Source organism: Eulemur rufifrons, chromosome 17, assembly GCF_041146395.1.
Source record: "Eulemur rufifrons isolate Redbay chromosome 17, OSU_ERuf_1, whole genome shotgun sequence".
Classification (NCBI taxonomy): domain Eukaryota; kingdom Metazoa; phylum Chordata; class Mammalia; order Primates; family Lemuridae; genus Eulemur; species Eulemur rufifrons.
The window spans coordinates 29,255,525-29,280,600 of NC_090999.1; the positions used below are offsets into that span (position 1 = coordinate 29,255,525).

The window sequence follows — 25,076 nt, forward strand, 5'->3', positions numbered from 1 at the left end:
TTTTCCTTTAGTTTCTTTTTAAAGTTATCACACACAATTTAAAGACAAATTCTATGAGGCTTGTCATTCAACAGTTTCCTACTTCCCTACCTATGCCCCAGACAACCACTTTTTGGTCTTTCAGCTAAAAAGATTTTAACCTCTATATCTCCACCCTACATGATTTTTCAGTTTAGATGTTATTTCTTACCAAAGTTGACCATACCTAATCCGAAAATTCAGAATGTCCCAAAATCCGAAGACTTCTGAGTGCTCACATGACATCACAAGTGGAAAATTCTACACCTGACTTCAGGCAACAGATCAGTCAATAAGTGGACACACAAGAGTTTACTCAGCAACACCAAGGGAAAAAGAGCCTCCCAACCCTCTTCAACTTCAACAGACTTGAGCCTGAGCCCTGAGAGATTTTATTACGTACTATATATGCAAAGATTTCAAAATCTGAAATCTGAAACACTTCTGGCCCCAAGTATTTCAACAAGGGAGACTCAAGCTGTAGTTTCCCACCAGAGAAGATGAATTTTGAGCTTTCACCCTGCTTAACTCCACCCCATTCCACTATCTCCTACTTTCCTCCATCTACTTATATGGTTATACCATTTTATTAGTTGTGTTTCCATTTATAGCTTAACTACGTATTACATTGATTTTACTTTTGCATAACTTTGTTTTCCCTAGACAGTTTTTTCTAATGTTTTTCATATACTTCTCACTGATTTATCCCTAATTTGTAAATTTCTTCTCAATAATTCAAACATAGCAAGTTGCTCATCTTAACAGAGAAGTCCTTGCAGGAGCCTTCCTACCTACTCCAGTGAAGCTTGGCTGCTCCAAGACCTGCTATACATGCAGCTATTGTCTTGGGACCTCCTTTCAACCATCATCCGGATCAGCGGTCCCCAATCTTTTTGACACCAGAGACCGGTTTGTGAAAGACAGTTTTGCCACAGGCAGACAGGGGGCGAGGGGGATGTCACCGGCTCAGCTCCACCTCAGATCATTAGGTGTTGGATTCTCAAAAGGAGCACACAACCTGGATCCCTGGCATGTGCAGTGGGGTTTGTGCACCTACATGGGTCTAATGCCATCGCTGATCTCGCAGTCCAGGGGAGGAGGGGCACAGGGCTTGGGTAGTGATGCCAGCGATGAGGAGCAGCTGTGGGCACACAGGTGGGGCTTCTCGCTCGCCCATATCCTGCTGTGCAGACCAGGCCCAGTTCAGTGTGGGCACCCGTGCTGGTCCACGGCTTGGGGTTGGGGACTGCAGATCTGGATAATTCACTTAGCCTCTCTTGTAGAATTCCATCTCCTGGTTTCCATGTCTTAACTTCTCCTTGGCTTAATTCTTTTTTCGTGGAGTACCTCCTTTGTTAACATCAAGAAGTTTACAATAAAACTTCAAAGTGGCTGCTCAGTGCAGGATTTAGAGGGCATAATTTTTTAGATCCTCAAGCCATCTTTTTAGCCTCATTTCATCCTTATCCTGGAGCCTTTCAGAGATGTCGCATTTTAAATCAAGGCGATTCTCAGCTTTCCCCACTGGCTTGGAATTCAACTGTAGTAGATCTGCCAAGTCAGTTACCACTCACCCACCTGCTGTCTAGTCTTCAAAATGGTGCTTTTATCGCCTTTCCTCTTCTGTCTTTATGGGCTTCTTTCTGCCTTTTTAAAATCCCCCACACTGTCATTTTAGTGGTGTTTGGGGAGGGATCAAAGTTGAATGTGTATGTTTAATCTGCCATCTTTTACAATAAGTACTCTTTTGTTAGTTGCTATGAGTAAATTTCCATAAATGATCTCAACAAAATTTACCAGCTATTGCTAAACCTATATGTCATTGACTACAGAGTAATAAAACTTTAAAGAATACTGAGTACATATTTGAAGAATTGGTTTTGAGACAATCACAGAAATAGTAGCAACTTGTCAGGTTACAGACCCCTTTGCCTGGCCCTGAAGAACCATAATTACGTAGAGCCTATTAAATAACTAAAACTATAGAGGAGAAACCAGAAAAGCAACAACGAATATTTCTTCCATTTTCTTATTTCATACTTTTCAATCCATTTAGAAACAGAAAGCAGGAATGTGCACAAATAGACCAGTTCTATCTTCCCCAAATCTCAGGCATTTCCTAAAACCTGAGAGTTGGCCATGTAATCTTGGGGTCCAGTAACAGTCCAAAACAGCTTGGAAAAGTAGCCAAATGAAGTATCAGTTACACCAAAACTATCAACTTGCATTATAATCCCTCTTCCATATACTCCAAATTTTAGTTGCTCTTTTAATGACTTAATGAACACTAAAGTTTATATTTTCATTTACTGCCTGTTATTGGCCAGTCTCAAACTGACCTTAAATTTTGTCTTAAAAAACCAGTGTTGTCTACTGCATTTTTCACCTTTAAAATAGTAATTAATATGTCAATGACCAATATGTTGGAATTGAAACTAAATGGTGTAGATGATGAAACAATATCAACTGACTAAATATTAGACTTTCAAGGAAAAAAATGTAAAACCTTAAGTTTTAAGAGAAAGTGAAGTAGAAATGTTAAGACTCAAGACAGGATGATTTGTGGTCTGGCATTTTTTTAAACGACCTATTTATGAGACAAGTAAATTCTCTCATAATTTTTTTCCCTCTCCTACTCCAATAATGCTACATAATTCAACACGTAGGAGAAAAGAATTGCAGCCTTTTTTGCGTACTGTTGAAGTACACAAAAAAGCCATCCTATAAAATGGAGGCTACATTAGGGGGGTAGGTGAAATACTCATGTAGCCTTCCTCTTAAGTGTCCAAATCCCCTTCTATACTATACTGCCTGTGTAGAGCCTTGGCTATACAGGTGAATACTGCCTGTATAGAGCCTTGGCCACAGAGATGAATCTGCAGTCCAGCTTGGCTCTAGCCTTGGATCCCTAACTACACGGGTTTTATACAAGATGAACTTAGAACTCCTATGAATCATAAAAAGTTAAATGTGGAGGCAGGTGAACACGAACCTGGACTCCTCAGGAGTAGCCACCATTCTTGGACTCAAGGAAACTATCCCAAGATCATTCCATGCTATCAGCCAACCTACCTGTTGATAGATGAGTTCCACAAGTTCTTGCAAAGCATCATCTGTTGCAACCCAACCATTCAGTGTCTCTGCAAACTGTTCAATTTCAGTTTCAAAGCTGCCAGGCTGTTCTGTAAGATGATTCAAAAAATCTTGAACATATTCTGATAGAGTGGGATAATCCTCACAACCATCCTCATAGGATTCCTATGGATCAAAAATTAAAAATTTTCTTAATCCATGCAACTCTCTAAAACAAACATGAGGTGGCCTGTCTCGAGCACAAATGATTTAAGGATCCTTCACATGATAAAATGTGCTGTTTTTCAATAAAATTAAGTCCACTGAGCCATCATTTTTTTCCCCCTAATAGCTGAGGTGTTATAAGCAGAAGGGCTCCCTATAGCTAGATAGGGAATTATCTTCTCATTCTTGGCAGATTTTATTTATTTATTTATTTATTTAAGAGAGACAGAGTCTCTCTCTGTCCCCCAGGCTTGGGTGTTGTGGTATGATCACAGCTCACTGCAGCCTTGAACTCCTGAGGTCAAGTGATCCTCCTGCTTCAGCCTCTTGAGTAGGTAGGGCTATAGGCGTGCACCACCAACAGCTATTTTTTTTTTTTTTTTTTTTTTTTAAGAGATGGGGGTCTCGCTATGTTGCTGAGGCTGGTCCTTGAACTCCTGAGCTCAAGCAATCCTCTCACGTAGCTGGGATTATAGGCATGAGCACTGTGCCTGGCTTCACTCCTGGCAGATTCATAAGATGGCCAAGGAATAAAGTTTAAACCAGTATTTTACTGTAATGCCAATATCAAAACTATGCATCTGATCTATTTATGGATTAAATAAGATCTATGATTTGCTTCAAAATAAGAGGAGAAGAATGGACCAGGGATATAGACACAAGAATGGCCACATGTAACTTACTGTTGAGGGCATGGGGATTCATCATACCATTCTCTGTATTTTTGTCAATGTTTGACAACTTCTATATAAGAAAGAAAAAGCCTAGTTATGTTTGTCATCTGTTAATCCCTGAGGACAGAGGAATGCACGAGGCTGCTAGAGGAACTGTAAAATTTCATCGTGGTGTAAATGGTAGACTTTTTGGCTGCCACATCCAGGTTTCTAACCAACCTTGATAGTGGCAGTAGTTTCCAGCTAATGTTTCCACCATTGTCACCCTGTCACCTTTGGTAGTTCCCAACCTTTTAATTAATGGCAGTGGGCTGGGGCAGACATGTTTTACAAAAGGTATCAGACCAGAACTTACACATTCTCAATGCCCAAAATACCACCCAAAGCATTAAGTTTAACAGTTATGATCTAATAACTGTATTACTTAATGAAATTTACTATTCTCCAAATGGCGTCAAATGAAAAACCACATGAAAAAAGTTATGACTACAGTATGGAAACGGGTAAGGTCTAAAGTCAGTGAATGCATAAAAAAGAAGTTAAACATGGCTGAAATACCCTTACGAAAAGCTTCATGTTAGAGATGGACACACAGTCTTAGTACACAGACTAATACAGCCAGTTGTCCAGTTGTTCCTCCATTGTTGGTGCTATTCTTTTAGCTATTTAAAGCTCATGCTACATAATTTTTATGTATCTTTAGACACTGAAATGATACAAGTTGGATGTATTTATGAGAGGCACTCAGGAAATTAACACTAGCTGCAGGAATAGCAGACCCTTAAGCTCATATAGTGTTCATAGAGCAGAAGGGCAGATAAAGCCTTATACATTAAATTTGTCTGATTACACAGCTGAATCAAAATTAAACATTCTACTACAAGGCAGAGTATTAATGCTGGCCAGACACAGTGGCTCACAGTTGTAATACCTGCACTCTGGGAGGCTGAAGCAGGAAGATTACTTGAGGCCAGGAGTTCAAAACCAGCCCGGGCAACCTAGTGAGACCCTGTCTCTACAAAAAGTGGGGAAAAAAAAAAAAAAAAAAAATTAACTGTTTGTGGTGGTGTGCAACTATAGTACCAGCTACTTGGGAGGCTGAGGCAGGAGGATCACTTGAGCCAGGAACTCGAGGTTACAGTGAGCTATGATCATACCACCAGTCTGCCTGACAGAGACCCTGTTTCAAAAAAAAAAAAAAAAAGGTTAATTTTGAAATTATTTGCTAATCATAAACATTACAGCTGTGACTGAGGATTAAATTAGTGAATAAATCTTTCTAGACTGTTGACTAACACACAGTAAAGTCCTAAGTGTTCAAATTAGTAACACAAATTTCCAGAATACTGAAACATATTCCAAATGAAAGAGCCATGCACTCATAAAGGGGCTAAAGTATAAAAAGCATCCAAGAATAGAATGATAAAAAGCCATACTTCTTGGCACCTAAGATGGTACACTCTAATAAGCTAACAGCCACCACTGCATATATAATATGATCAACAACGTAACAGCTTTGCATGCATTCCATTTAAGCCTAGAAAACTTTGTTTTTTTTTTTTTTTTTTTTTTTTTTGACAGAGTCTCACTCTGTTGCCCAGGCTAGAGTGAGTGCCGTGGCGTCAGCCTAGCTCACAGCAACCTCAAACTCCTGAGCTCAAGCGATCCTCCTGTCTCAGCCTCCCGAGTAGCTGGGACTACAGGCATGCGCCACCATGCCCGGCTAATTTTTTCTATATATATTTTTAGCTGTCCATATAATTTCTTTCTATTTTTAGTAGAGATGGGGTCTCGCTCTTGCTCAGGCTGGTCTCGAACTCCTGAGCTCAAACGATCCGCCCACCTCGGCCTCCCAGAGTGCTAGGATTACAGGCGTGAGCCACCGCGCCCGGCCAAGCCTAGAAAACTTTGAAGTAAACATTGCTACTCCCCCTGCACAGAAGAAACAGGCATAGACCAGTTAAGTCAATTTGGTTATTCATTCAAGACTGTAACTGTTGAGTGCCTACTAAGTACCAAAGACTGTTTTAGGAATTGGGAGATAAATAAAGCAGACAAAGTCCTCATGAAGCTCATACTCTGATGGAAGACACATTTAGACTTTGAAGTAAACCATGAAAAAAAGCAGTCAGGGAAAGTTTCTCAAGAGGTAACATCTAAACAGAGACAAAGGGAAAAAAAGACCCAACCACACAAGTATCTGAGGAAAGATATTCTATGTAGTAGGCACAAGCAGCATATAATCCCTGAGAAGGTAGGTACTTGGCCTAATACCTTTGAGAAAGAAGAACCAGAACACAGAAACCAAGGATGAGCAGTAGCTAATGAGGTCAATGTGGCAGATAAGGAGATCTTGTAGGGCCTTCAGGGCCACACTAGGGAGGCTGGCTCTCAAGGAGTGAGGGAGGGTTTGAGCAAGGAAGGACCATGAACCAGCTTAAGTTGCATATGGTCATACAGCTAGTTAGAAGAACTGAGGAACTGGCCACAGAAAGCCTATAATTTTATTTTTTTTCATGGCCTGAATAATAGTTCAAGAAAGTCTATATTTTTAATTCTATACTATACTGAAAAGAACTGACAAAGGCTTAAAACCCAACTTTGACATTATGTACAAAGATGTTCACTGCCAAAACATTTAACAATCCTTTAACAAGGAACTGGTTAAATACATTACTGTTTATCTGTATAATGGAATGTCATATAGTTACTTAACAAGATATATTTACATGTATCATTAGAGAAGTATCTCCCAGATAGTCTGTTAAATGAAAAAGAGTACAGAACCACATTTCAGTACAACTTTCAAAAAATATTTACTTGTATAGGCAGAGAAAATTTCTGGAAAGACAAACAAGGGACAATAGTACTTGATTGAGGAAATGTCCCTATTATAAATATTAACCCTTTATTAGAAAAATGTGAGGCCGGGCGCGGTGGCTCACGCCTGTAATCCTAGCACTCTGGGAGGCCGAGGCGGGTGGATTGCTCAAGGTCAGGAGTTCGAGACCAGCCTGAGCGAGACCCCGTCTCTACTAAAAATAGAAAGACATTATATGGACACCTAAAAATCTATATAGAAAAAATTAGCCGGGCATAGTGGCGCATGCCTGTAGTCCCAGCTACTCGGGAGGCTGAGGCAGTAGGATCGCTTAAGCCCAGGAGTTTGAGGTTGCTGTGAGCTAAGCTGACGCCACGGCACTCACTCTAGCCTGGGCAACAAAGTGAGACTCTGTCTCAACAAAAAAAAAAAAAAAAAAAAAAAAAAAAAGAAAAATGTGAAAGCAGTTAAGCATAACAAACGTATACATTCATATCCTTAATTTTCACTATACATATGAATTTTGTGACTAAAAACTAGTTTAGGTTTTTGATATACAGTTGATAGTTTTATAGACTTGTAGTATCCTACCACCATGAACGATAATGAAAAGCAGAAAGGTAAATCTACAGGTCCCAGCTGAAGGTACTAATTTCCTGTTTCTAACAAATATCATTCATCGTGGCAAAAATGTTGTTAAGTACACTAATTTTCAGTCTTTTAAGGTCAAGAGAACTTTTTTTTTTTTTGAGATGGAGTCTCACTCTGTCACCTGGGTTACAGTGCTGTGGTGTCAGCCTAGCTCACAGCAACCTCAAACTCCTGGGCTCAAGCAATTCTCCTGCCTCAGCCTCCTGAATAGCTGAGACTACAGGCGCACAACATGACACCCATCTAATTTTTCTATTTTTAGTAGAGATGGGGGTCTTCGCTCTTGTTCAGGCTGGTCTAGAACTCCTGATCTCAAGCAATCCTCCCACCTCAGCCTCCCAGAGTGCTAGGATTACAGGCATGAGCCACCATATGCCTGGCCAACAGAACTCTTAAAATTGAAGTCTGATAAGTAAAAGAGGAAAGTAGAACTGCTCTGAATATAGCAGAACAGAGGATCCAGAGCCTGCCATTTTAAGCAAAAAAGGGAGGCAGAGTCTTCTGAACAGACAGGCACTCCAACGTGTTTGAATCAAAGCCTGCATTAGTTCTCTTGTACTTTAAAAAATCTGGTACAAATTTCTTCAGTTTTCAATGTGGAGTCACAAATGGCTCCCAAACTGAGGAATATTTAAGATTTTTCTTTGAATTCTGTATGAGATTAGTAGGAACATCAATTAAAAAATGCACTTTTCAAGGTAGATACTTTGTATACACTGTCAAGAGATGAGAGCCTAATCCAAAACAGTGGGAATAAAAGGAAACTGATCACTTAGATGGTGGAATAGTCAAGACTAGGTTAGTTGGACTGAACTAGGGTAAGGGTGTGAAGAAGAGAGGTAAGTCAATACATCAAGTTCTTTCTAACTAGCTGCTTAGGCTAAGGAGATTTGCAAAAGATAAATTCTTCTTGTACTTGCATACATTTTATACTACCATTTGAACGAAAGATCCTCATGAAAGTGTCAAACAAATGGAAACACAAGTCTGGAGTTCAGAGGAAAAAATAAATTCCAGGGTTATCAGTATATAGGAAAGTGATGGTCAGATTCTAGGCAATAGGCAGGATTAGCAAAGGAGGTAATAAAATGGAAAAAAAGAGAGAGCCTCAGGGACAGATGTGGAGAAGGAATGATGTGCTGGTTGGGAGGATGAAGAGTACTACCATAGAAGCCAAAGGAAGAGGTGAGAAGAGGTGCTCATAAGGTCAAATGCTACAGAATAAATACATAGGTTGAAATCTGGAAGAGAATGATGGTTGCAGAGTGTTGGGACTGAAAGAGATTACGCAGAGAAAAGAATTAGAATATTAAATACTTAGTTCTTATAAAAACAAGAGGAGGTTTTGACAGACTAACAAGGTATCCCTGGCACCCAACATAGGATTTGGCAATCAGGACTTCTAAAGTGAATAGATCATATTGTGTTCACAGTATTAGGATGAAGGTTAAGAGGATGATAGATTTAAAAATTAGAAAGACATCAGTAACTGTTGTAAAAATACCATCATATAGTTGGGAGATCAGATTGTGGCGGTATGAATAACAAGTGAAAAGTAAAGTAGTACCAACAGTGAGTAATTTTACATATTGGAGAATGTCAGTACTGAAAGGAAGAAAAACTGGGCAGTAACTTGAAAGGGTATGTTCTTAGAAAAAAAGTTTTTAAAAATGGAGTGGGGAGACTTTCTCTTAATGTTTTATGAACTCCTATGTGAAATTTTTTTGGTTCTGGTAAGTGGACTGTGATTAAACATACAAGGTGTAATGGTTTGTCTGAGAAGTAGCAACGGCCAGGCCAGGAATAGATGGATATAACAACTCACTGGTAAGAAGGCATGAAAAGTAAGAAATTCTAGCAGTAGGATTAGAAGGACCAGAGATAAAAGGGCTTGGGGCTTTGAATAAGTTAAGCAAGCACAGAAAAACACTACCATAAAGGCTGGGAGAAAGAATGCATTCTTAAGAGCAGACCTAGCTCATGGATCCCAGGCAATAGATTTTCATATGTTGAACAAAAGCAGACTCAAGAAATTTCTGGAAGCTGAGCCAGGAGACCACTAGAATAAAGACTCCATGAAAACAAATTTTTGTCCATTTTATTTGTGGCTGGCTGTATCCCCAATGCTTGATTCATAACTGTTCAACTGTTGAATTAGTGAATGCCGCTAACTTTGGATTATGGTTACTGTCAGGAAGAGTCTGCCTCACGACACGATCTTAAGAGTAGGGGGAAAATTAAGGATGCTGTTCTGTGACTAAGTAGGTTGAGAAAAACCTTAGCCTTGACAGAGGGTAAATATTAGAAGTAAACTAGTAAGGCTAGAGATCATTCCAGAGCAAGGGTAGCAAACCTGAATGCCTGTAGAATCAAGGGTGGGTTACAAATGAATGAACTAAGCCAGGGAGCAACTTAGAACTCACACACTCCATCTAAAGGGCCTCTACTCAGCTTCAGCCAATTTTTGCTCTATTAAAATACCAGTCCACTATGACCAGATCTTATGACTTAAAAAGAAACCAGAAAAGACTTAACAATATTTCAGTATTGGTAATTAATTAAAACTTTAAAAAACCCACATAGGGCCAAAGATGACACACCTGCAGGCCTCACAGGCTTCCTAGCCATAATCTGGTCTGGTGAATTGAGCGTAGGAGGAACTGATCTACCCGATGATAGTAAGGAATGCCTAAAAGATGATACTGGCTCAAAATAAGGTGACTAACATGACTTAACACACCGCTCTATAGCCCAAGAGTCACTTGAACTACACAAAAATAGCTGATACAGGATTGTGAAAAGAACTATCATACCCATCAAAAATAGCCCAAGTCAATAGGGAGGAAAACAAATGGGAAACTGTGGCTGCCAGAAGGCAAGCATCCTTAACAGTTTATTCAACTACTCAAAGCTTTCCAACGGTTCTTTTCCTCTCTGAGCTCAACACAATTTTCTGGCAAGAACCCAAGATGCTTTCATTTCTATTTTACAATAGATGGCCCTTTTCACTCCAAATCAACTGCTCTTCCTGCTATGCCTATAACCTGTCCCTTTCCAATCCCAAAACTCTTTACTCTATAGTCTAAGATGAGGGGAGTATCTAAAACATGGAATATAGCTTTTCCATACTTTTACTATCAAATATGGAAGGTGAGCCAAAAAAAAGGTAACCAAAGGTGTGCCATGATCAGTTATAAGGGAAATACAAACTAAAACCACAACCAAATACCATACACCCACCAGAAAGGATAACCTTAAGCAAAAAATACCAAGTACTGGCCAGGAAGTAGAACTGCTCAGAGTGTATAGTGGAATAATCTCTTTGGAAAACTATTTGGCAGCCTCTACTAAAGTTGGCTCCTCTATGTCCCAGAAATTCTACTCCTTGTTATATACCAAACAGAAATAAAAGCATATATCCACCAAATCACAGATAAGATTAGCAGTTTTATTCAAAATAGCCTTAAAGTAGAAGCTACCCAATGTTCAAATGGGACTATGACATATTCATGCAATGGGATGCTACGAGAATAAATCACCTTTAATTACATGCTACAACACTGATTAATTCTAATGTTGAGTGAAAGTGAGAAAGGATATATTCTGTTTGAAAATAAACTATGAACACAGGCAAAACTATTGTTAAGTCAAAACAGTGGTTCGCTGTGGACATAAGTAATGATTAGAAGGGAGCAAAGGGGGCTTTAGGGATACTAATGATGTTCCATTTCTTGACTGGTATGCTAGTTACCTCAGTGTTCTCTTTGTGAGCGTTTCAGCTAACCCTCATGTACACTATTCCATGCTATAGTTCAATTAAAGACAGGAAAGATGGGACTTATGCTAAAGTATTGTCAATCATTTCTTCAACCTAGAATGGTTCCTTCCCACTTATCTGCAATTAATCCCTATGCATTTACTCATCAGAGTTTAGCCAGCACAACAAATTCTTTTCTACATATTCCAACTGTGCTTTCTGCTATTTAAGAAAAATGTGACAAATTTTTAAAGTTACATAATTGACAAAGATGAATCTGAAAGTTCAGAAGTTCTTTATACCCACATAAAACTTTATCAAAACCCCTTATGATGTTTCTGCATATAATAGATAACAGAATGAAAAATATTTCTACTTTAACATAATGGAATAACAGTCACTAGAAACAAGAGCCCAGATGTGCACTCCTCAGCATTCAAACAGCTACCTCATAATTAGTTTACAGCACAACCACTGTTTTATTTATCCCAAAGCCACTGAGTGTTGTTATCTTACTAAAAATCAAATTAAAAATCAACTTTGCCTGGCCACTATTCTATAGGTTGTCCATAGTGTGGGAACAGATTTTAGTTTTATAAATTGAAGATGTCCTTGACTCCATCAGATTTACCAGCCTATAGATACTCTACAGATGCTAGGAATACGGCACTGAACAAAACAGACAAGAATTTCTACTCTCAAGCCTACATTCTGATACTGTGAATGTAAGTACAAAATATGTTTCTGAATCAGTTTGTTACCTCAGGAGTTCAATGAATTCATAATGTTTTCACGTGTAGTACAGAAAGCACCAACATAACTGATTAATGAAGCAATAACCACATTATTCCAATAGTCTTAACCCAGAGTTGTAGAAAAAACATGTACTTACTGTATAATTAGAAGAATATCCTGATGGGTAAAATTCGGGGGCATTCACAGACAGCTTAGACATCAATACAGGAGCTACAACCACCTGGGGTTTAGCCATTGCTGACTCCGAGTTCTGCTGTGGGATTTTATCCTGTGAACTAGATGGAGCTCTCAGGGGCCTCGTTTGCTCTGCAAAAGAAAAAAAACGGGTGTCAGTTGCATTCATTTTTTTCGTATAGCAACTTGCTATATGCTGAAAAACCATCTGAGAAGCGCTGGTTTTTAAGAGTTAAATAGGAACCATCATGAAATTTAAAGTGTCGCCAGGATACATAAAGAGAGCCTGTAAAAAGGAACAATAGACTTGCTTAAGCTCATTTATGAACATACCTGCCTCTCAAATGAGCGCTTGAGAGCTTTTGTCCCTCTCTCTCCTTAAAGGAGTCGGTGAAAAAGAGGTGGTTGCTCACCTAAAGTCTCGCTTTAGAGGGCTGCGGAGGGGAAGGCGATTTTTACTTCCTCCCCGGACAGCAGAACTCCGAGACCACGCACCCGGCCCCTCCCCCAGCCGGGGCGCACAAAGGATTCCAGCGGCCACCTTCCAAACCCGGTTCCAGGCCCGTCCCTACCCTGTAACACGCGGGTCCCTCGGGGACCGCTTTCGGGGAACCGGGGGTGAGGAGACAGCGCGCCGGGCCGCGGCACGCGGGGAGGGCTGTGGGGAAGCGTTGGCCCAAGAGGACAGGGTCCCCTAGAGCTGCTCCGTACCTGGGAGCGCCCCGGGCCGGGAAGGCCGCTGGGGGCTGGCGGGGACCTCGCACTGGGCCCCTGGCGGCGGGGCCGTCCTGGGCTGGCGCAGCGGCGGCGGCTGCAGGAAGCCCGGGGCTTTCGGCTGTGGCGGCGGCTGGTGCCGCGCCCGCTCAGCAGGCCCCGCTCCGTTCGGGAAACCGCCGCCCTCAGGCCCGCCCCCTCCGCGGCCCAGGCCCCGGCTCCGGCCCCGACCAGCACCTGGGGCCCGATCGAAACCGTCCGACATGCTCTTCTTCCTCCTCCTCCTCCAGGGGCCGCTGCCGCTGCGCTCGGGATAGGACGCGGAGGTAAGGCGCCGCGGGCCGGCTTTAACCGCTGCGCCTCACTCGGGCCTCATGGAGGAGGAGGGCGGCGGGCCCCGGCTCGGCTGCTCCGTGCTTCAGGCGGAGCGGACGGCAGCCTGAGCACCCGCCGCTCCCGAGCGCCCGCCTCCCACAGCTACCCTCCGCTTTCCGATTCTCCCCCAAAACCCGGCTCCCCGCCTTCGGTGAGGCTGGGGCGAAGGCGGGTCACAGCGGCCCCCCGCGGCCCGGAGGCCCCGGGCGCGCCCGCCGCGGTTCGTCCGGTTAGTGGCTGGCCGGCCTCCGCAGCCCCACAGGCCGCCGGACGAACGGCGTCTCGGCCACAGGGCGGCCCTCCCCTCAGCGGGGTTTGGGCGGGGGCTTCTGGGCTCCCGGGGCCAGGCTGGGGGGATGAGGGAGATGCTTACCCCAGGCGAGCCCGACCTACTCGATGGTTCTCAGGAGAGAAGTGTGAGACTGACGGTTGATGCCAGGAAAATAAAAATACGGGGGGAGGGGGCGTGGACCCTGCGCTGGGGTTCGCGGACGCACACCTCCGCGGGCGCGCAGGTGCGTTCAATGACCCGGCGCCGCCGCGCGGAACGGTGCGGAAGGGGACCCTGGCAGAAGCTCTGCCAACTGCTCGCTTAGCGGCAGGGGAAGGGAGTAGAAACGGAATCAAAATACTTACCCCCCCTTTCAATTCACAGTATGTATTTATCACAGTAGATCACACCTACGATTACCAAGTTTCAATCTCTTCCCTTTTCTCTTGCTCTCCAGACATTTTAAGAAAACGCACTATCTTTCAATTCAGCTCTCCCTACTTTTTCATCTTCTACCAGTGCTGTCCAATAAAAATATAATGCGGAGCCGCAAATGCAAGTCACTTACGTAATTATAAATTTTCTAGAAGCCACATTAAATGAATAAAAGACAGGTGGAATGAATTTTAACATTTTATTTAACCCAATATGTTCAAAGTGATATTTTAACATGTAATTAATGTAAAAATAGTAAGGAAATGTTTTCTTTTTTATACTAGTTGAAAGCCAATGCATAGTTTACACTATGGCACAGCTGAATTGGGATTAGGCACTTTTCAAGTGCTCGAGAGCCACATGAGAACCACATGTGGCTAGTGTCTACCGCATTGTATGTACAGCACAGTTCTAAACATTATACGTAAAGTGTTGTAATGCCAAATGAAAGGTGAACGTAAGTAATGAGGAGAAAAAAATGGATTTCTTTACTGTTGGATTGATCCTTCTCCACAAATTCTTATTTTAGCCCTGTGTTTTAGGCAGGTTTTAATGTTTTTCAATATTTTCATATTAAGAATCGTTTCAGTTAGAGAAAAAAACTTCTGTTAACTATGTTTTCTTGTCAGTAATAAAGAAAACGTAACATCTGCACCTAAATGAATGAGAAAAATGGCTTTAATGAGGGCAATCATGAATAAATAATTCATGCTGTTGATGTTAGGCAAAAATAATGGAGTCAGAGAAGTAAGCCGGGCAGCAAGTGTGGTTCTTTGGTGTAGGGAAAGAACATAGGATTCAAAGTCTGCCAGAGTTTACTTGGGATTCCAGCCTTGACCAATACTGGCTATAATCTTGGGTAAGTAATGGGTTTAGCTTTTCTGAGCAGTTTGATCATCTGTAAAATAATCACTGTGTTGCAGCATTAAGCATATATTACAAAGATTACAATTTAAAAATTAGATGAAGTGATGCTCATAACACTAAAATTCATTATGGTATGTGGTCTCCAGTCACCTTTTGCCTGGCCTTCTCATATAGGAAAGGCCCAAAAACTATGCTCAAAAACTGAGAATGAGTTATCCTGGATGTTCCACTGAAGTAGATGTCCAAATACTGTCCTGGTTTTTTGTTGGTTTTTTTTTTTTTTTTTTTGCGTTCACCATCCTTTCCTTTCCCCTTAAAATTTTTATGATAGCACCTTTTCTAACACCTGGCACTTTCTTATGTGAAGATAAGGCATATATAGTGATGTCAGAGTATCTTCACAGCCTCATTTTGTTAGATAAGTTAGATAATTGAGATATCCTTTGCCTTCTCTCTGCTATTGTGTAACTGTAGCCATATTCTTAGAATATGTGAAAGGTGGACTTGGGGATAGCATGAATGGATTTAGTATCATAATAATAACAATAGCTAATATTTATTGAGTATTTTGTTATGTGCCAGCTAGAGTTCCAAGAGCCTTTATCATTTTATTTAATCCTCACACCCTGTGAGATAGACATCCTAAAAACCCCATTTTTACAGAAAAGGTGCCAAGATATCACAAGGGCACAGATCCATCTGGGGACTGTTGGAGAGCTAACCTGGCAGGTGCTAGGTATTACAAAATGGCAAGAGGCCGCACACACACGAAAATATGAGCACCATATGGGACTCCCTAAAGAAAAGCATCAAAAAAGTTCTTCCTCCACATTTATGCACTTCTTAATAATTTATGGTGAAAGGAGAGTAGGAGGGCTAAATTTGGAGAAGTTGAAAATACGTTGTAATATGGGAAAAGGACCTCCTGTGAGCTGTGGAGGAGATATGTTTCCTTAAACTGTACTTGAAAGGCATTCTCCAGGAAGACTTCCCCAAGCTGCCTAATCTTAGATTTCCTCGCTTTCAATGGCTGCATCCTGGGAGAACTCTGTCTTGGTACTTTGCATGCCAGATTGTTAGTACTTAGTTTATTTAACCGTCTCCTCTACTAAACTAGCCTACTGAAGGCAGAGGATGCCTTTTAATCCTCTAGATCCTAGCCAAGTACTTGGTCCATAATAAGCTTTTAACAGTAACAGGACTCACCTGCAATAGTCCTGCCTTTCTGTGGCTCACCAGTATACTTTTGGTAAAGAAGGCTGATTTTCAGAACTTACTGACTTTGAGATCATCATTAGACCTTATAGGAGTAGATAGTCCAGCCTTTCAAGTCCAGCTAACAAGAGAAAAGTTTCATAAATATGGGGGAAGACATATTTGCATACCACATGCTATAGTTTGAATATTTGACCCTCCAAACCTCATTTTGAAATTTGATCCCCAGTGTTGGAGGTGGGGCCTAATGGGAGGTGTTTGTGTAATGGGATTGGATCTCTCATTAATGTCCTGGTGCTGTTCTGGGTAATGAATGAGTTTCATTCCATTAGTTCCTAAGAGAGTTCCCCTGATAGCTGGTTGTTAAAAAGAGCCTGGCATCTTCCTCCTTTCTTTGGCTTCTTCTCTTGCCATGTGATCTCTGCACTCAGACTCTCCCTCTCCGTCCACCATGAGAATCAGCAGCCTGAAGCCCTCACCAGAAGCAGATGTTGGTACCATGCTTCTTGTATAGCCTGCAAAACTGTGAGCTAATTAAACCTCTTTTACTTATAAATTACCCAGCATCAGGTATTCCTTTATAGCAACACAAATGAATTAATACAGCACATGTTCAACAAAAGACTTGTATCTAGACTATGTAAAGAACTCTTGAGCTGGGCAGGCTGGGCGAGCTAGTCCCAGCTACCCAGGAGGTATAGCTATCTCAGACTCTAACATTCATCATCTATTCTCTCTGAGGGTTGCTACCTGTGAGGGTTCATCTACATAACAAGCCCACCTTTGCTAGTCATGCCTCCTCTTCTTTTTCTTCCATAACCTGTCTTGCTACTATAACCTGATTTATCCCCATAATCTGTTTTTGGCCATGCTCAGAACTTGTCCTGCATCAGCCTCCCCAGTAGCTGGGACTACAGGCATGCACCACCACACCCAGATAATTTTTTCTATTTTTAATAGAGACAGGGTCTCGCTCTTGCTCAGGCTGGTCTTGAACTCCTGAGCTCAAGTGATCCTCCTGCCTCGGCCTCCCAGAATGCTAAGATTATAGGCATGTTCCACCGTACCTGGCCAATTGGCAGTTTCTTAAAAAATTGTACATGTAACTACTGTACAACCCAGCAATTGCATTCATGGGTATTTATCACAGAGAAATGAAGATTTATGTTCACACAAAAACCTATCCCAAATGTTTACAGCAACATTATTAATAATAGGTCCAAACTGGAAACAACCCAATGTTCTTTAATGAATAAATAAACTGTGGTACTCATACCACACAATACTACTCAGCAAGAAAAAGGAACAACTACTGATACAACAACTTTAATGGATCTCAAGGGAATTACACTAAGTGAAGAAAAGCCAATGGCAAAAGATTATTGTATGATTTCATCTATGTAACCTTGAAATGACAAAATTATGAGGATGGAGAACAGATTGCCAGATATTAAGGAGGGAGCGAGGTTTGGAAGGAAGTAGATGTGATTATTAAAAGAGTAGGTACTATGAGAACACCTTGTGATGGAACTATTTTGTTCTCGTCTGTAGTGGTGATCACATGAATCTACACGTGATAAAATTGCATAGAACTGAAAACACACACACACACAAGTGCATGTAAAAACTAAAGTTATTAAACCTAAGGTGTGAAACTTAGAATTCTAGAAGAAAATGTAGGAAAAACTCTTATAGACATTGGCCTAGGCAAAGAATTTATGAAGAAGACCCCAAAGGCAATCACAGCAACAACAAAAATAAATAAATGGGACCTGATTAAATTAAAAGGCTTCTGCACAGCCAAAGAAACTGTCACCAGAGCAAACAGACAACCTACAGAATGGGAAAAAATGTTCGCATGCTACACATCCGATAAAGAACTGATAACTAGAATCTATTTAGAACTCAGGAAAATCGGCAAGAAAATAATGAACAACCCTATCAAAAAGTGGGCAAAGGACATGAATAGAAATTTTTCAAAAGAAGACAGAAGAATGGCCAAAAACATATGAAAAAATGCTGAACATCTCTAATCATTAGGGAAATGCAAATCAAAACCACAATGAGATATCACTTAACCCCAGTGAGAATGGCCTTTATCAAAAAGTCCGAAAACAATAAATGTTGGCGTGGATGAGGAGAGACAGGAACACTCATATACTGCTGGTGGGACTGCAAACTAGTGCAACCTCTGTGGAAAGCAATATGGACATTACCTTAAACAGATACAAGTAGACCTACCATCTGATCCAGCAATCCCATTATTGGGCATCTACCCAAAAGAACAAAAGTCATATTATAAAAAAGACATCTGCACTTAAATGTTTATAGCAGCACAATTCACAATTGCAAAGATGTGGAAACAACCCAAGTCCTCATCAATACATGAGTGGATTAAAAAAATGTGGTATATGTATACTATGGAGTACTACTCAGCTATAAGAAACAATGGTGCTATAGCATTTCTTGTATTTTCCTGGATAGAGCTGGAACCCATTCTACTACGTGAAGTATCCCAAGAATGGAAAAATAAGCACCACATGTACTCACCATCAAATTGGTTTCACTGATCATCACCTAAGAGCACATTTAGGAATAACATTAATTGGGTGTCGGGCAGATGTAGGGGAGAGGGGATGGGTGTATACATACATAATGAGTGCGATGTACACCATCTAGGGGATGGACACGCTTGAAGCTCTGACTGGGGGTGGGGAGAAAGGGCAATATACGTAACATAAACTTTTGTAACCCCATAATATGCTGAAATTAAAAAAAAAAAACAACTAAAGTTAGGTGGATTACATCATTGTCAACTTCCTGGATTTATATTGTATTATAGTTATACAAGATGTCACCATTGGGGGAAACTAGATGAAGGGTAAACAAAAATCTCTGTATTATTTCTTACAACTGCATTTGAACCTATAATTATCTCTAAATAAAAAGTTTTTGAAACCTAACACATATACATAAACTTGTTCCATTGTATTCCATCACTCCTAATTCTTTCCTAGATAGTTCAGTTCACAACTCCCCATTGTAATCATCAGGGCAATTTACATGCCATTATAAATGAGTAGGGGCATCATTAAGAGAGAGAAAAATTAGCTGCTATTTGTTCTCATGGGTCTCATCTATATAGATTGCCTTTCTCTCCTAGTCTCTTGGGCCCACTGTGATATGTCACCCCAGCCAGTCAGCCTTTGAAAGTCCCATCTGGGTTAGAGGTCCAAGTCATCTTAGAGTCTGAGATAGCCAAGGATACCGCTTGGGATCTCCCCAATAGCTAGTGATACTTGTTTAATGTTGATCTTTTAGCTGTACTGTAAACTCCATGAGGATAGTGAAGGAAACCAAAGTATTTCAACCTAAAATATATTTCCTTGACATAGTTCAAGATGGCTACTCAGAAGGGCTGGAAATACAAGAATAGCTGTTCTAAAAAGCTGTCCTTTGTGGGGGAGATTTGCAACTGTAGAGAAAATCTGCATTGATGCAGCCAGGCTTTCTCCTCTGCCCTCCCTTGTTTGATTTAGGAAGATTAACTGAGAGTCTGACACCTTTAAAGATCTGAAAGAAACATTCATCATCTATTCTCTCTGAGGGCTGCTACCTGTGAGGTTTCATCTACATAACAAGCCCACCTTTGCTAGTCATGCCTCCTCTTCTCTCTCTCCCATAACCTGTCTTGCTACTATAACCTGATTTATCCCCATCATCTGTTTTTGGCCATGCTCAGAGCTCCCTTTCTTTCTGTAACCTCTAGTTAGTATATTAGCTTCTTTACCCCATTAGGGGGTTGGGGTAATCACTTTGTGGTTCTCTCCTGTGTACATTAATAAGTTTGTATGTCATTTCTCCTTTTAATCCACCTTTTGTCTGTTGATTTTTTCAGCAAAATTTCAGGGGCAAAGGGGAAGTTTTCCCTTGGCCCCTACAATAGAAATTCATTCATTCACTTGTTCATTCATTCAACAAATATTGATTTCATGTCTACTTTGTGCCAGACACTGTTCCAGGTACTGAAGATATGCGTGAGTGTGAGATAGTAGATATGAGGCATATGAGGCTTGAAGGAAGACCGCAGAGGCTGTTGCAGAAATTCTGGTGAGAAATGGTGATGGCTACTAAGGTAGTGGTAATGAGATTGAAGAGAAGGGCCAAATTCAAGACATGTTTAGGAAGAAGAAGTTGACAGACTGTGTATAAGGCATTAATGAGAGGCTGGAGATAAGGATGACTTTCAGGATTCTGGCTTTGGTGCCTCATTCTCTAAGACTGGGAATACCAGAAGAGAGCAGGTTCAGGAAAAAAAAGGGGGACTCACTAATTCCATTTTGGACATTTGGTACCTGGAGCATCTAAGTGGAATTGTACAGTGGATAAAGTTTATGGTATTAGACTTCAGAGGAATGTTACTTGAGTTAGAAATTTGATAGCTGAAGCCACAAGAAGAAATGAGATTACTTAGGAAAAGTGAGGCAGAAGAAGAGAGAGAAGCATCAGATATAATGGCTGGGTTGAAGAAGGGAAATCTGTTTTCTATTTTACATAGGACTGAAACTAAGAGAAGCCAGTGGAAAATAGAAGTTTAAAGAGGAAGAGCCCAAGAGTGTCAGATGTTGTGGGCAAACTTCCCCTTTGCCCTCTGAAGGTTCACTGAAAATCACTGACAAAAGGCAGATTAATAGGAAAAAAAAATGCATATATAGTTTTACATGACACAGGAGGCTTCATAATGAAGACTCAAAGATATAGGGGAAACTGTCCATTTTTATGCTTAGGTTCAAGAAAGTATGCACCGCTGTGTAGAAATATGATTGGACAAAAAGGGTATGATCTAATGCTAATAGATTAGCATTAGTAGGGAAACCCAGCTAGGGCTGTCTGTCCTTGCTTCTCTGAGCATGCATTCCTTCCTTCTGGATATGGGGCAGGAACATCTCTGGAATGGATGTATTATGACTTATAATCAAACAAGTTAGGTCAAGTAATTTCTTTATGGCCAATTCTTACATAAAAAGGGAGAGGGTAGTTATAGTAATGTTTTTCAGTTTTTGTGGTTGGCTTTGGGAAAAGGGGTTCTGGTTTCTATGACCCACTGTGGGGAAGAGGGATTCTAGTTTCTGTGACTAGCCTCAGGAAAGAATGAAGGGCCAGAGACAAGATGGTAGAAGGCCAGAGAGAGCTGCTTCTGAGGTCTTCATTTTGGGGTATCATTCTGTGAAAATCTGCAGTTGATGAAATGTCAAATAGTTAGTAGGATTCTAAAGAATCCATGAAAGTGCACCCTTCCCTGAAATTGAGCACTCTAGTCACTGTAGTGGGTATGTTCTGCCTAAGGTCATTAAATAACTGAAGAACAACCACTTCTGGGAATCTAGTGTACATTCACTAAGCAGTCTTCTCATTATAATTTTAGAATCTGTCCAGCTTTGCATATTGAAAGGAATAACAACAATAATAATAGCTAATATTTAGCACTATGTTCCAAATACTTTACGTGGACTATCTCATTTAATTATGTCATTTAATCTTCAAAACAACTCTATGAGGTAGTACTACTACTTACCTCATTTTATATATATATATATATATATATATATATAAATATTGATGTTCAGAGAGATTAATTAACTTGCCTAAGATTGCATAAATAGTGAGCAATCATGTTCTAAGTTCAGAGTCCACAAGCTTAAACAATATGTTGCACTTTTTCTCCAGAATAAATGGATCACACTGACGCAAACATTTCATTCTCCTTGAGTTATATATTTCACGATTGTTAAATTAGGTTTACCCTAAAGCTGCCTCTTTATATATTTTAAATTAGGCCTAAAGGTTTTTCTATGTATAGTAAACTACAGCTTAACTAGATGTGTAAATTTGCACTAATCACAGAGCTTTGGCCAATCAAAGGTGGCCAACTGTTTAAAATGTGTTCAAATATGACAAATACCAACTATAACCAATCCAGCTCTTTTTGTACTTCATTTCCATTTTGTGTATGTCACTTTTCTTTTTTCTGTTTATAAATCTTCTCTGACTGAGCAGCAGCACCAAAGTTGCTCTGAACTTATTCTGGTTGGAGGGATGCAGGGAGGGTGCCGGGGGAGGGGGTGCTGCTGCTGCCTGATTGGAGAATTGTTCTTTGCTCAAACTCTGTTTAATTTGTCAAAAGTTTTTCTTCTAATGGATGGTGCTAAAAGTCGGATTCAAAGTTGAGCTTCCAGCGACCCCCAGGAGCATCAAGTGACCAAGCAAAGTACCCACCAGGCCCATTGTATCCATTGCTCTCTTGCAGCAACTGAGGATCCTGGATAAGTTCTCTCTTGGATTCTGAAGCTCCATGCATTTGTGTTTTGAGCCAAGTTGGGGTTTGAAAATTGCAACAGAAACTGGATTGGGTCCAAGATCAGAGTATCTCTAATAATTAACTGGATTAGATTCAGTTAGAATAGTCAGATGTCTGACTGGGTCAGAGAGAAGCAGGCAGTAAATGGCAATACTGCAGGGGGTGTGAACTCCAGCTTCTAGAAACCTGCAGGGATTTTTTGTGCTCTATCCCCTTAGTTGTTTTTTTTTTTTTCCTTGCGTGCTTAGGTACGGAAAAATCATTGGCTAAGTTGATCAAGGGGATCTAAGAGCCAAAGCCAAGGTTCAAGGTAAAGTGAGATCGTTATTTTCTGAAGGACTGAGTACTCCACCTTCTGGCTACTCCTACATTTACATGTATAAGTACCCTAGAAGCAGCAAACACTTAGAAAAATGACAAAATCTTGCTCAAGATAATTAAAATTATAGTAGAATGTTCCAAATGAGCAATATTGCACTTTCAGACGTGCATTTAAAAATGAGGGCTCCCAAATTAGACTCATCCAGAGATGTCCATTGATGTGCAGAAGCTTCTAAAAAGATGTCAATAGTTTTGTTGCCTCCTTTAAAAGACTTTACAAAAGGCAAATAAAATCTTAGGTGATTAATTGATAAAAAATAAAATCTGCTAAACTTTTGGCTTAGTTACTATACAGCCCTAAAGGCTAAAAGAAAACTATCCAAATAAAGTGTTTATGAAAGGCAGGTCTCATGTAAAGTAGGCTTGTTTCTTTTTCAGAGCTATCCATGCTGAATGCAGACATAGAGAATGCTTTTTTTTTTTTTTGCCTTAATGGGCTCCACTCTAAACTCAGTAATTTTAACTAAGAAACAGTAGCTAAGTTAAAAAAGACCACTTATTGAACTAAATTGGATTCCAAAATACCCCTTCTGGCACTTTGCCGGCTATTTTGAAACCTTTTTGTAAAAAAAATTTGCATATACAAAGGAAATCTACATTTGTAAGGGTTTTTGCTAGAAACTGTTACTATTATTTTAAACTTACCTCACATGTCTTATCTTTGTTTAAGGTAGCTTTTTTTGGCCATCTTGTCTTAGCTGGGCCTTTACCTATATATACTCTTTTTCCTTAATTTGAGGAAGTGATGGTGTTACAGCCTTGCTGGGCTCATTGCCCTCTGCTCAAGAGGAAGCCAGTACACTGGGACAGCAGGAGTTATAGCAGAGAAAGTTTAATATCGCAGGCGCGGTGCACAGAAGTTCTCAAATCCATCTCTCTGAGAATTTGGGAGAAAAGGTTTTTGTTGTTTTTGAGACAGAGTCTTGCTCTGTCACCCGGGATAGAGTGCAGTGGCACCATCATAGCTGACTGCAACCTCATACTCTCCTGGGCTCAAGCGAACCTCCTGCTTCAGCCGCCGCCGAGTAACTGGAACTACAGATGTGGTGCCATCACCCCTGGCTAATTTTTCTATTTTTTTTTTTTTTTTAGTAGAAATGGAGTCTTGCTCTTGCTCAGGCTGGTCTTGAACTCCTGGCCTCAAGGAGTCCTCCCACTTTGGCCTCCCAAAGTGCTAGGATTACAGGCATGAGCCACCGCACATGGCCAGGAAAAAGAGTTTTTAAAGATAGTTTGGTGGGGAAAAGGGCTAGGGAATTGAGTCTGCTGATTGGCTTGGGATAACTCATAGGGTCAGGAAACAGAAATTATCTTCTTGTGCTTAGTTAGTTCCCAGGTCACAAGATGAGTTGAGTTGGTTCCTTGGTATGGGCCACTGGTCTGGGTGGGTCAGCTGGTCCACCAGAATGCAAGGCTTAGAAGATATCTCAAAAACTATCCTTAGGTTTCACAAGCGGATGTTATCTATAGGAGCAGTGAAGAAAGCTAAGAATCTTTATGACTACTGGTGATATGACTCCTGTGTAGTAAGCAATTATAGGAAAGCAAGCTAGGGAACAGTAGCTAAAAGGTTATTTAAAAATATATTTCCTTCATGGGGCATGTGTAGAGAAATCTCCAGTGACAGAGGTACTCATTTCACTAGACAAGTTACAAAGGAACGAGTTATTATATGTACAATAACATTAGACAAAACTAAATCAACTAGATTGCCTTGGTCATAGGTATCATAGAACAATTATAATCAGATCCACTATGAATAAAAAACATAATTTGACCCTTTATAAAATAGCCACTAAAGGCCTGGGCCCGTATAATAGAACTGCATACATTTTCCATTCATAAGTTCTGATATGACTAAATGCTGCAAGGCTTTAACACATTATGCCAAAGTGTATTTTCACCAGGTAGAAGAAACTTTTTATGATCCACTGACTAAAGACAATCAAACCCTTCAATCTAAAACCTAGAAATTGAGTCTTCTAAACCAACATCAAAAAAAAAAAAAAAAAAAAGAATGCTCTTGCCATATACTACAACAATATTTTTACACCTTGAACCCTAAGTCCGTAATCTTACTACTCAACAGGGCCTCTGCAGACTCTTAAACTGTACACCCATTAGAGAACTTAAGGTAAAGCTAACCAGAGAAGTTTCTCCCCAGAAACAGATGGCATCCTAAACCTAGATAGCTTTCCCAAGATCACAGATCAAGGCTTCTCTTCTATCATGAAACTCTTACCTCCCTTAATTTTTTCCTTTACTTATGCCTCTATAAACAATAGAATTAAAAAGGGGGTCTTGTGTACACC

The 25,076-nt window shown here is 40.6% G+C and overlaps 2 protein-coding genes across 4 annotated transcripts in view; one reads left to right on the forward strand and one right to left on the reverse strand.

Annotated features, from left to right (window-relative positions):
* Window positions 1-13,677, reverse strand: part of PAIP1 (poly(A) binding protein interacting protein 1) — a 32,054-nt gene extending 18,377 nt beyond the window's left edge. The window contains exons 1-3 of one of the 3 annotated variants that reach the window (XM_069492683.1): window positions 12,860-13,127; window positions 12,111-12,280; window positions 3,091-3,276 (exon numbers count right to left, since the gene is read on the reverse strand). In XM_069492683.1, the coding sequence (XP_069348784.1) occupies window positions 3,091-3,276; window positions 12,111-12,280; window positions 12,860-13,127 (624 nt within the window). Of the gene's footprint in view, window positions 1-3,090; window positions 3,277-12,110; window positions 12,281-12,859; window positions 13,156-13,610 lie in introns of those variants that run through there. The other 2 variants (XM_069492685.1, XM_069492684.1) reach the window with 2 other exon arrangements.
* Window positions 13,137-25,076, forward strand: part of NNT (nicotinamide nucleotide transhydrogenase) — a 107,598-nt gene continuing 95,658 nt past the window's right edge. The window contains exon 1 of the mRNA XM_069492681.1: window positions 13,137-13,188. The gene's annotated coding sequence lies outside the window, so the exon portion shown is untranslated. The remainder of the gene's footprint in view (window positions 13,189-25,076) is intronic.